At 38.3% G+C, this 11,944-nt stretch overlaps 2 protein-coding genes across 2 annotated transcripts in view; both read left to right on the plus strand.

The window, feature by feature from the left end:
* The window catches only part of gpr157 (G protein-coupled receptor 157), a 9,106-nt gene extending 6,747 nt beyond the window's left edge, over positions 1-2,359 (plus strand). The window contains exon 4 of the mRNA XM_014020337.1: positions 1,285-2,359. Coding sequence (XP_013875791.1) covers positions 1,285-1,500 — 216 coding nt within the window. The 3' untranslated portion in view covers positions 1,501-2,359. The remainder of the gene's footprint in view (positions 1-1,284) is intronic.
* Positions 2,360-4,676: 2,317 nt separating this feature from the next.
* Positions 4,677-11,944, plus strand: part of slc2a5 (solute carrier family 2 member 5) — an 8,187-nt gene continuing 919 nt past the window's right edge. The window contains exons 1-11 of the mRNA XM_014020374.1: positions 4,677-5,147; positions 7,029-7,127; positions 7,211-7,371; positions 7,675-7,799; positions 7,877-8,029; positions 8,107-8,232; positions 8,314-8,501; positions 8,642-8,752; positions 9,721-9,822; positions 10,959-11,034; positions 11,264-11,391. Coding sequence (XP_013875828.1) covers positions 5,103-5,147; positions 7,029-7,127; positions 7,211-7,371; positions 7,675-7,799; positions 7,877-8,029; positions 8,107-8,232; positions 8,314-8,501; positions 8,642-8,752; positions 9,721-9,822; positions 10,959-11,034; positions 11,264-11,391 — 1,314 coding nt within the window. The 5' untranslated portion in view covers positions 4,677-5,102. The remainder of the gene's footprint in view (positions 5,148-7,028; positions 7,128-7,210; positions 7,372-7,674; positions 7,800-7,876; positions 8,030-8,106; positions 8,233-8,313; positions 8,502-8,641; positions 8,753-9,720; positions 9,823-10,958; positions 11,035-11,263; positions 11,392-11,944) is intronic.

Genomic DNA, 11,944 nt, shown 5'->3' on the forward strand with positions numbered 1-11,944 from the left:
TATATATATATATTTAAAGGAAATTTACTTTTCATTGGTTAAAAAAGCATTTAAGCACTAGAGAAATAGCAAATTTTGCAAAAATGAACAATGAATGTCTGTTAAATTTAGCTGAAGCAGCTGRAACTTAAAGAAGTGAAATGTCAACTAAAAGTATTACAATGTCAAATTGTAGCTAAATGTACCAAATGGCTAGTTAAAAATTACAAGTTGCAAAAACTTTACTAAAACCATCAATAGGTTTGCTAGTAGCTAAAAGTAGCAAAATGATAACTAAAGCTAAAAGTTGAAGAATAGTAGCTAAAAGTAGCAAATGTCTAGTTAAAGGTTTTACTGTATTTATTCAAGTATAATACTAGAAATTTAACCCTAAAAATTATCCATAAAATGGGGGTAGTATTACATGTACATGGGTACATGGGTTATTGATGAATAGTTTTTTYTATACGTTTTAATCCCAAAAAATGATGATCGTATTATACATGAATATACTATACGGTAAGTTGTAAACTTTACTAAAACTATGAATAGCTTAAAATAAAAAATTTGTAAGTAAAGCTAAAACTAGCAAAATGGTAGAAAAAAACTTAAAAGTAGCAACATTGTAAGTAAAAGCTAAACGTAGAAGAAAAGTTGCTAAAAGCTAAAATTAGTTAAGAGCTAATTAAAAGTTATAGGTTGCAAAAACTTTACTAAAACTATCAGTAAGGTTGCTAGTAGCTAAACACAACTAAATGCTATGTAAACGATAAAAGTTGCAAAACTGTAACTAAAAGCCAAAAGTAAAAGAATGATAGCTAAAAGTTAAATTAGCTAATGGGTTGCTAAAAGCTATAAGTAGCAAAAACATTAGTAAAAATAGCTAATTACTTAATTTCCCTCTGGGATCAATAAAGTATTTTTGAATTGAATTGAAAATTAATAAATAAAAGCTAAACGTATCAAAATAGTAACTAAAAGCTAAAAGTAGCAAAAGGCTAGTTAAAAGTAGCTGAATGGTAGCTAAAATCTAAATGTAGTATAAGAAGACAGAGAAAAGAAATGTAAAATATTTGTACATAAAGTTAAATATCTTGAAACATAAACAAGTTACAAAAATCAAAAGTCAGAGCAGCCCTCTCCTGAATGAGCTTTAACATACGAATGACTAAAGTATGCAGACGTAGTTACTTGGCAACTAAAATAAAAGTGTAGGAAATAAAAACAGGAAAACCACCGTGTGAATGTTAATGAGATATTTACATTTTCGATCATTAAAGGACACTTTATGCTTTGACCTTCCAGGGTATTGGCAACACGTCTCAGGGCGCAGCCAACTGCATCATGTTTGTYCTGTTCACTCAGCCGATCCGCACACGCCTCTGCTCCGCGCTCTGTTGCTGCTGCTCTAAATGTCGAGCCGAGGAGCAGCACGGCTCCTCACAGGGGCCCGYGCCTCCGCTGGACTCCCCCAACCAGAGAGAAGAGGACAGCAGCAGTCGGGTCCAGACTGACAGATGAAGCCTCGCTCTGCGACCAGTAAAGAGACTGATAGGCTGACGTGAGGGAAGCCCAGTTAAAACCAGAGCCTTGCAGGAAGGTTGTGGGTGTTACCTGTCTGTTGTCGGTGTGTTGGGAAAATGCTGCCCGACTGTAAACCAACATATAACAGAGCACTTAAAGCAAAAGTTCAGATCTYTTGAAGTAATATTTTACMTGTTGTAGAYGACTCTGCGGGGCCAGGAGCAAAAGGGATTGCTGCTTTATAAACTTTCACTTTTACTCATCAATCTGGTCAAAATTTAACTCCATTTGTCCAAACTGCAGTCCTTTAAAGAGCTATCTGCAACAGGTAAGATGTTAGCTATTTATTACCTTTCCACCATGTTCAAAAGATCTRAACAACTCTGTGAATTACTGTTCTTATGTTTGAACATGTTACACTGTATGAAAGAGTTTACAGTAGAGTTCAAAATGTACTGTACTTAGATTATCACTGTGAATCATTGGGTTTTCCTGTTATGCTATTTATCTCCTGTCTGARTGTACTCAGACCAGTAAAAACAGACTTTAAATCTATACTGTGAGTACGTACACTTTGTGTCACTGAACGATATGATTTAAAACATTTTCAACACGTAAAGTCTTTCATGTCTTGTCTGATTACTACAACAGGCTTGTTCTTAGAAAACAGCAGAAAAGGTCATGAATTTTAAGTACCATAATTCAGAAAATAACCTCAAATGTGTTTTTCCAGTTTAACTTCAGTACTGTTCATCCATTTTCTTTTAAATAAAACATGTCTTCATTGTAGAAAAGCGGATTCCAAAAGAAATACATTGGGATGCAATGTAAAATGTAAATAAAACCTTCTTATTTATGTGCTGTTTAATTGGACATAATACAAACCATACTATCATGTGTTTTATTATAGTTATTAATTGTTTGTAAAGGAACACTGAGTTTTAAACGGATCATATGATGCTGAGGAAGCAGATGTAAGTCTAAAACGGGCSATGTGCACTCCTGCAAGGAGTTTAATGTTTGTGTTCAAACCCTGGCGACTTCTGCTCAAACTGATAGTTGCAACATATTTTAGGCAGAAGTTGCGGAAGGCCATGAGTGYGATGCATCATCATCATCGTCACCTTCATCGCTGCTGTCATTGTGGTCAGGAGAATGATTTATCATCACATGGCACACTTCCTTCTTTACAACCTGAGCTATAACATCCCCCCCACTGTTTGCTCCACTTCACAAACTCCAGTGGATGACCTCCATGAACCACACCGACAGGAAGGTTTTAGTAACGAGGCTCAGAGTACGGTTCACCCTCCCAGTCCATTCATTCAGAGGAGGGACAGAACACTGATCTGTGAAAACTGAAGAAATGAATCTAATTTCAGCTGATGATATGTAAAACTGTCATCTGCTGTTTTATTTGTTGTTCTTGTGCACACATAGAAGACCCACTCTGTGCATTTCCTGCAGGTATGGATCCATTCTGAGGACTGGCTGACATTGAAGCATCCCAACACTTAAAAGAAGACGTCTCTGCTCTTTCCTCTGCTGGCTCTTTGCCCGTTTAATTCATTATGTCCAAGAGCAGCTCTGAGCTGCCGAGGTGACCACCAGCACAAGCTGCTCATTTGGTTGTGGCATTTTCTGTTGCCACTTCTCAAATTTACCATCCGCTGCAATAAAAAAAAGTCTTATTCAAATATTAAATTGTCATAGAATTGTCACCAAGAACAGAAAAAAAAAACATCAAGGAAACATTGAGCACAGACTGATTTTTAGTTTGTTTGGTGTTTGAATATTTACCCATTCAGCTCCTAAAGTCTCACCGAAACYCAACATTTTGTTCCTCTTTGAATCCAAGCAGAACATCAGCTCCACCACCTGTTCACTGTTATCATTACAACCAGAACCACTGCTGCACATACTGTTTGATGTAGAATTCAGAGAGAGAGAGAAAGAAGTAGAAAAAGATCAAGTATTATTTCTTAACAATGGGCTAAAATCAACGACAAAGAGCAATCTGAAACAAAGAGAAGAGACAAACGCTACAGGTTTCTGCAAGGCTCCATGTTAACTCTGTGTTGTGTGGTTGTTAGCAAAATATCTCATAAACCACAGGACAAGTTACAAAGTAATCATTAAATGAACACCAGCAACTTCCACACATTTASAATAAACCAATCCAAGATGGCTGCCACAACAAAGAGGCACTAGCAAACAAAAATGGTCACAACTCAGTTAGCAGTGTGGTCGTAGCTGAAACTAATCCTGAACACACTCTGAGCACGAGCTGACCCACATGGGAGCTGTTTTTTTTTTTTTTTTTTTACCACTAACAGTAAAAGTCAACTTTGCTTGTCTGTTAGCAAAATATCTCATGAACCACTGAATAGATTTTGATTAAACTTTCAGGAAATATTCATTGATCTGCAACTGATTAACCTTTGCAAGATCTTTGCATAAAACCTTAGTATGAGCTGTTGGAGTCAATCCAGTGCATTTGTTAGCAAAATATCACTTTAACCAGTGGATGGATTTCAATGAAATTACCAGAAAGTAATCATTGGCTGTATGTTTACAACTGATTAATTTTAGAGTCAATCCAATTCAAGACAGCTGTCATAATTAATGAACACTTGTCAACACAGTCAGTTTAATAGATAATGAGCTAAGATTGGATGTTGTGGCTGAGAGTAGGGCTGCCACAAACGATTGTTTTAATAATCGATTAATCACCGATTATTTTTTCGATTAGTTGACTAATCGGATCATTCGTTAATTGAATATAAAACATACAGCTTATCACGTCAGAATGCAGCTGCTATTATATAACCATGGTTTGATTTTAGCCATATGCTAGCTAAAAATAATTGCTGTGGAAGACAAGTTCTGCTCTGCAGATATTACACAGGTTTCTCTTTCATTTCCTTAAAATGATCCCACACTTTTGAGCTCCTATGCCGGGTAGCCATGATACCAGAGCCTGTCTGTATAATGTCTTGTGACGTCCACGGCCTACCCCAGTTACCACTACTGTGCATGTGTGTCAAGGACAGAAAGGCAGATGTGGCAGTGGAAGGTGTCAAAGCAGTTTGGAGAGAAAAACAAAGTAAAGAACGAGAAAAACAAAGTAAAGAACAAAAAAAATGATTAATCGATTAGTAAATTAGTCAGCGATTATTTTAATAATTGATTAGTCGTCGATTAATCGATTAATCATGGCAGCCCTAGCTGAGAGTAATCTTCAACATATCTCTAAGAAATGTATGTATCTATGTATAAGGCCATGCATGTTATTCTTTTTGAGGTCTACCCTGCATGAAATAACTGTTTCATCTTTTTATTGTCAGGACAAGTTTAGTTTAGAGGGGTGGCACAACACTAACACAACATATCAGGAAGCATTTAAAAGCCACAATAAACACATATAAAGTCTATTACATAAAAAATTTAACTTCCGCCTAAAACAGTATCAGCAGTATTACAGTAATAATCCCAAACCGAGCAGTAAACTGCCGCCGTGCTCTCTGACCTCGTGTCCAAAGGGCAGACCAGATCCAGCGCTGCAGTAAGTGCAGACAGAGACGAGCCCAAACGCAGCCATGGAGGAGAGTGAGGCATGGGGGAAGCCTGTGGAGAGGACAGGGGTGAGTTAAATATCCACTGTTGTTTCATTTATCACAGTATTTTTTTCTTTTTACTTGGGTAAAAATATGTTGTAGTGCTTGAGTACAACTTTTGGGTACACTATCCACCTCTGATTATGGATATGGTATTTAGTAATAGAAAGAAAACTATTGATRTTCCATTTAGAGTCGATGGGGTTGAGATTTGTAAAGTCAGTGARGTGAAATTTTTGGGTGTGATGATAGATGAAGGGCTGACTTGGAGACCTCATATGAATTATTTAAGAAAAAASATGGATAAATCTATTGTTGTTCTGYATAAAGTATTTAATGATAAAGCATTGTATATGTTGTATAATGCGAAAATAGGTCCACACTTGCTTTATTGTATTGAGGTCTGGGGGAAAGCGTGTCGGACAATTACAAATCCTGTTATTTTAGTACATAAAAGAGCTGTGAGAATTATTACTGGAAAACATTGTTGTCACCCATCAAATTCATTATTTTGTAAATTGAAAATATTGAAGTTCTTCTATTTGGTTGATTATAATATTCTACTGGTTATGTATAAGGCCCACAAAAACGCATTACCTTTAAACATCCAAGTAAATTTTGTTAAGAGAATGAGTTGTTATAACCTTAAAGAGACAGAGATATTTGTAAAAACCCAAATTCAGAACTAGTTTGAAGGAACGGYGTACTTTAATTCAAGGAATAAAACTATGGAACAATTTGGGGAGTGGTAAAAAAAATTCAGGATCATTATGTACATTTAAGAAAATGATGAAAGCTGGATTGCTAAAGAAATACGAAACAGGCCGTATCTATATAAATTGTTGTTCTAGAGGGATTAGATATTCTTGTCTTTTGTTTTGTTAATAACAGATTTTTTTGTTATATGAACTTATTCTAGAAAAAAGGGGCAGATGTAAGATTTTTTTCTTCTCTGCTGCCTTTCATTTCATTTTAATTGTGATTTTGATATACATATATTTTTTCTCTCATTTTTCTTTTTATATTTTTCTTTTTATTGTACCTTGTATATAAAATTATTTGTTTTGTTTTAATGAAATGAATAAAGAATTGAAACTGAAACTAACAGAAATTATTCGTTTATTCAAAAATTAGATCCAATCTGACATCTTCTGTTTCAAATAACTATCTTCATGCCATTATACTCTCAACCATGTCGTACTGTTTACCTGTTTGGTCTCTTACAACAAATGAAATCTTAGAACCCATAGTTAGGCTCTACAACAGGGCCTACAAAATTCATAAAAAACTTCCTGGTTGGACTCATTACTGTACAGTTCTTTCATTGYCTGATGCCTTGACTTTTCAGAATTATGTTTTGTATAGTGGTATTAATTTATATTTTCAGATCTTCCAAGGTGCCAATTATGGAACTCTCTGTGCATTGYTGCCCAAATCAAATTCTGGAAGTGGTCATTCAACTAGATCTGTTACAAAAGGACAACTGATATTACCAACATTTAAAAACTGTTACAGCCAGAGGTTTCTTCTATGTTTATACTAAAGCATGGAATGACATTCCTCAAAACATAAAGTCCATTTCAAAACTACAGCCCTTTAAGAAGAATCTTGTCTGCCATCTGCTGGACACCTTTTGTTGTGCTCATATTTAGATGTCCTATTTTGCAAATGTTGCCTTCCTGAAATTTGGTATGCTTGTTTGTCTTTGTGTCTATGGTGTATAATGATGTGATTGTGATGCTGTAWTTCTGAGTGTTTTATGTGCTGCAGAACAGGAACCTGCTGTAAAACAGCAATTATGCTGAGTCAGGCTTGGTTTTTAGTAATCTTTTCCTGTTAAATCAATAAATCAAATCAAATAAAATTGGATGATATTAACTGGTTTAATTGATCGGTGTCCCCCTGCAGAGACTAACTGCGGTTCTTGCCCTGGCTACTCTCATATCTGCATTTGGTTCATCTTTCCAGTATGGATATAATGTGGCTGCAGTCAACTCTCCAGCACCAGTGAGCACAAACACATTCTGAGTTTTTTTGTTTAGTTTTCCTTTTTTTTTACGTTTCTCTCATCAGTGTTTTGTTGTCTTCAGTTCATGCAGCAGTTTTATAACAACACATATCTGGAGCGTTACAATGAACCAATGGAGGAAAACCTGCTGACTTTGCTTTGGTCTCTGTCCGTGTCCATGTACCCTCTTGGAGGCTTCTTTGGTTCTCTGATGGTGGCTCCTCTGGTTAACAAGCTGGGGAGGTAAAACTTGGTGTCTGTCTCCATTAGAAAATGGATCAAATTCATGGAGTCACCCCCTTTCAAGATGGCCTGCACAATTAAGCATCCTTATTAAACACTAAAATACTTATGACCCAGTGACTTTTCCAGACATTGGGCTGAAATTTGGTGTGGTAGTAGCTAAGAGTCAGATTCAACACACTCCAAGCAACACTGAAGTGATTTGTGCACAATGTTATTTTCAACATTTGTCCAAAATGGTTAAAAACCTATCATGATTGCCTTGAATCCTTTAAATAATTTAATTTAATCCTTTTTTAACAGGAAGGGCACGCTCCTTTTTAACAACATCTTCTCCATTGTCCCTGCTGTAATGATGGGAGTCAGYGAGACTGCTGAGTCCTACGAGATCATCATCGTGGCCCGGTTCATCGTGGGCATATGTGCAGGTTGGATACWTTTGCTTTHGACATTCCTTTTTTGAGGGTCAGACGTGATGAGTAAAGATGTTGGCGTTCGTTCGCAGGTCTATCCTCCAACGTAGTGCCGATGTATCTGGGCGAACTCTCTCCCAAAAACTTGAGGGGAGCCATTGGCATCGTGCCACAGCTCTTCATCACCATTGGCATCCTGGCTGCTCAGGTGTTGGGCATCAGAAGCATCCTGGGCAACAGCACTGGTACTGACTGTGGAAATGTTTGTTTGTCTGCTCAGATTGTTTGGCTTTTTTATGTGTTTACGTCTCTGTCTGTCTAGGTTGGACCCTCATGCTGGGTTTGACGGGCATCCCGGCAGTGATAGAGCTCCTGCTGCTGCCCTTCTTCCCAGAGAGCCCCAGGTACCTGCTCATCCAGAAGGGAGATGAGACGAACTCAAAGAAAGGTAAGCACCAGCAGAGAGTTCTGCACGTGGCTGCAGAGAATCTGGTTTAAAGGGGTGTTCTGTGTAATTTGTCGYGCTCAGCGTTGCAGCGTCTGCGTGGCTGGGATGATGTGGATGCAGAGATGATGGAGATGCGTCTGGAGGACCARTCGGAGCGGGCCGAGGGACACCTGACCGTGCTCTCCCTGCTGTCCCAGCGCTCCCTCCGATGGCAGCTGATCTCTGTGGTCATAATGAACATGGGTCAGCAGCTGTCAGGGGTCAACGCGGTGAGACACACTGTCCTCACTTCTCAGAACATAAATAAAAAACAATCCCATTTGAATGAAGGGTTGTAAAAACAATCCCTCTTTAAGCTTCCTCYTTACTGCAACTCCGTTTTTCTACCCATGATGCCTTTTTCTTTCAGATCTATTATTATGCAGACAGCATTTACGCCTCAGCAGGAGTCCGTCAGAATGACATCCAGTATGTGACGGTGGGGACAGGAGCAGTGAACGTCTTCATGACCGTAGCTGCTGTAGGTACCCCAAACCCTAATCATGGCAGTTCAGTACTTTGTGTAAAACAATCATACATCATGTCTGTCATCTGCAACCTGGAAGGTCTAAATAAGAAACATACAGGAGCAGTATATGTACAATTTCAAACAATCAAAAATAACCGTAAACATTTTAACAAATACAGAAATAAGATAAGCTAAAAATAAACAAAATAAAATAACTATGCTAAAGCAAAAACACAGAAAAAAAATGAGATTTCAAAATAAAATAAAAGCCTTTTTATGAAAGTAGGGATGGAATTTAATTTTGTGTTTTCTTCTTTCTCACCATTTTTGGGGATTTTTTTTATATAATTCAAAATCATAAACAAATGCTGTGAATAATTCAAGCATTATGTAAATATTATTATGTTAAAAATATTGTGGCATAATTGCATCAAAGTTCTACTTGATCAAGTTACGGAACTGATTATAAAGTGTGTTTTTGTCYGAGAAATGACTTGTAATGCATATATTTCCCTCTGAACCTCATTTTAAATAATACATGGATGAATTTCCAAATGTGATTTATCTCCGTCAGAGTATTTCCTTGTCTCACGCCGTCATTAAACTGAAAGAATTAAACGCCTTCATACTTAGAGATTGAATATTAAGAGAAAAGTTTTTCTGAAGTTTTACTACAAAAACTTCAGTGGTGCCCCCTTAAGGTGAAAAGTAAACATTTCTTACAGAGTTTGTTTAATTTTAGTGTTTAAAACCCCTACACTTCTCATTCTGATAAGTACCATCAAATATTATATCAGGTTTTGACACAGGCTGAGAAACCAACTACAAAAAGCTATCTAGAACCCATTTTTTATTACATGAAGAACAACACCTGTTCTGTGGTTTGCATTGTTTCAGAGGAGCTGAAATGTGCAGTCTGTTGTCTGATCAGGCCAGATGGAGTCTTTGTTTCTCACCAGGAGATTTTTTTTTTGTCCCAGGTTTTCATCGTGGAGTCCTCGGGACGGCGGCTGCTCCTTCTTCTGGGATTTGGGATCTGCTGTGGTGCCTGTGTTCTCCTCACTATTGCCTTGACCTTCCAGGTACTGAATACAGTATTAGCTGCAGTGACCACAACACCCAACGTCTTACACTGGTGCCCTCTTGTGGAGAATGGTGGCCATAGTATAAAAATAAATGGTTTAGTTTACAATCAAATTAGCTGCTAAAAAAGTATATTTTTTATTTTCACACTATTTGAAACAATTCCTGTAATAATTTCAAATTTCAGCTGGTTGATTTTGCTGCATCTTAACTATAATGCAGTTATATTTGTGATGCAGATAGGCTTGCGAGAGATGTTTGATTGTGTATTCTACTTTGGTATGAGCATCAGGGTGTTAAAAATAGCTCACATGTACAAAATGTTGCAAAACAGTCTCAAAAAGCAACTTCTTTCTATGTTTTTGTGGGGTTTTGAAAGCAAAGTGTCCAATATCCTCTCAGACAGACAGATATTTAATGTTTGTTCCTCTACTGACAATACCCTGAGTGCTCCTACATTTAAGAAAATGCAATAAAATATCCTAAAAACCAACTCTTCTTTTAAAAACAGGCCCCAGGCTACAAATATGGAAGTTTCTTTTTCTTGGTTTTTCTTGTTTTGTGTTTCTCCTACGTCTGGTATGCAAACAATCCACAAGTATTAAGAGCTGGATAAAGCAGGTCTGAATACCTGAGCAAGTAAAAAAAATAAAAATAAAAATATAAAAGCCTAAAAGCACCTTGGTGACTCCTGCAGAATCGAATTTTGCAAATGAATTGTGGAAATATAAACAAAAAGTTATAAACCTCATAATTCAAAAAGTACACGGTTCAGTGCAAACCTGATGGACTGAATAATAAATCAGCTTTAATTGTTGCCAGCCACAGCAGCAGTGTTAATGTTGCTGCGGTGTACATACTGTGCATCTGCAGTTCCCCACCAGCACGAGAATATAATGACGATCTGGCATCTTTGTTCGCTGAAGTCATGAGAAATCTGAGACTCTGAAACAGAGGAGTGAAAGCATCACTTCCTGTTAGACAGACGTGTGAAACGAGAACTGTTCTCCCCACCTGTCTGACCACCTGAGTCCTCTGTGTTTACACAGGTGTCGTCAGTAGGCACAAGTCATTGGACCAACATGTGTGTTTCTGACATGATTACTGTGCAGTAACTGGTTGTTTCCGTGGACAGGAGAGCGTGACGTGGATGCCCTACGTCAGCATCGCATGTGTCATCGTATACGTCATTGGACACGCCATCGGAGCCAGTGAGTCTGACCCACCTGTGCTTACCGACACAACGCAGTGGCCCATTAGCTGAAGTGCTGTTTGGATAGGACCAGACGTGTAATCACGCTTGTTTGTTTGTTTGTTTGTTTTTCTGTAAATCAGCACTCGCTTGCTTTGAGACGTGAGCGCCGTTGCTSTGGCTCTCACAGAGTGGTGGTTTGCTGCCAGCCTCTCGGGTTGTGGTTAACCTCACCGTGTGCTCTCCAGGTCCCATCCCCAACGTGGTGACCACGGAGATGTTCAGGCAGTCGGCCCGGCCCGCCGCCTTCATGGTCGGAGGCTCCGTCCACTGGCTGTCCAACTTCACCGTCGGCCTTGTTTTCCCCTTCATGGAGGTCAGTTTACATACGCCATAGCCAAATGTTTGTTTCTTTTTAAACTGCAAGCAGCTGCAGATGCTTCTTAAAAGTGTAAACAGAAACCGCCAAGGAGGGACGGCATCAGCAGCAGTGACCTTGGAATAATCATTATTTGTGCCCATCAATCTGTTGGGGGTTAAAGGTCATTCCCAAACTATTTGGAGGTAAAAAGGTTATCCAGAAGTGAAAAACCGCCAATCTTCACAGGCTTTTTTTTACCCCAAGTAAAAACAAAGAACCAAAGAGTTTATTTGTGACTCAGATTTTGGAGATCCTGGGCTTAATCACACACACAGATCTGATCAGGTTGCATCACAAAGCAGTGCAGTGTGGGGCAGCATGATGCATCAGTGGTTTGCACTAATGCCTCACAGCAAATAGGTCCTGGGTTCATTCCCACGTGGAGTTGGCATGTTCTCCTGTGCTTCTCTGGGTACTCCAGTTTCCTCCCACAGACCAAAAAGTTTGCCTTCGGGCCTTCCTTGCAAAATAAATCTGTGATCTCAATGGGATTTGCCTGGGTAAATAA

Source organism: Austrofundulus limnaeus, unplaced genomic scaffold (assembly GCF_001266775.1).
Source record: "Austrofundulus limnaeus strain Quisiro unplaced genomic scaffold, Austrofundulus_limnaeus-1.0 Scaffold3, whole genome shotgun sequence".
NCBI classification, from domain to species: Eukaryota; Metazoa; Chordata; class Actinopteri; order Cyprinodontiformes; family Rivulidae; genus Austrofundulus; species Austrofundulus limnaeus.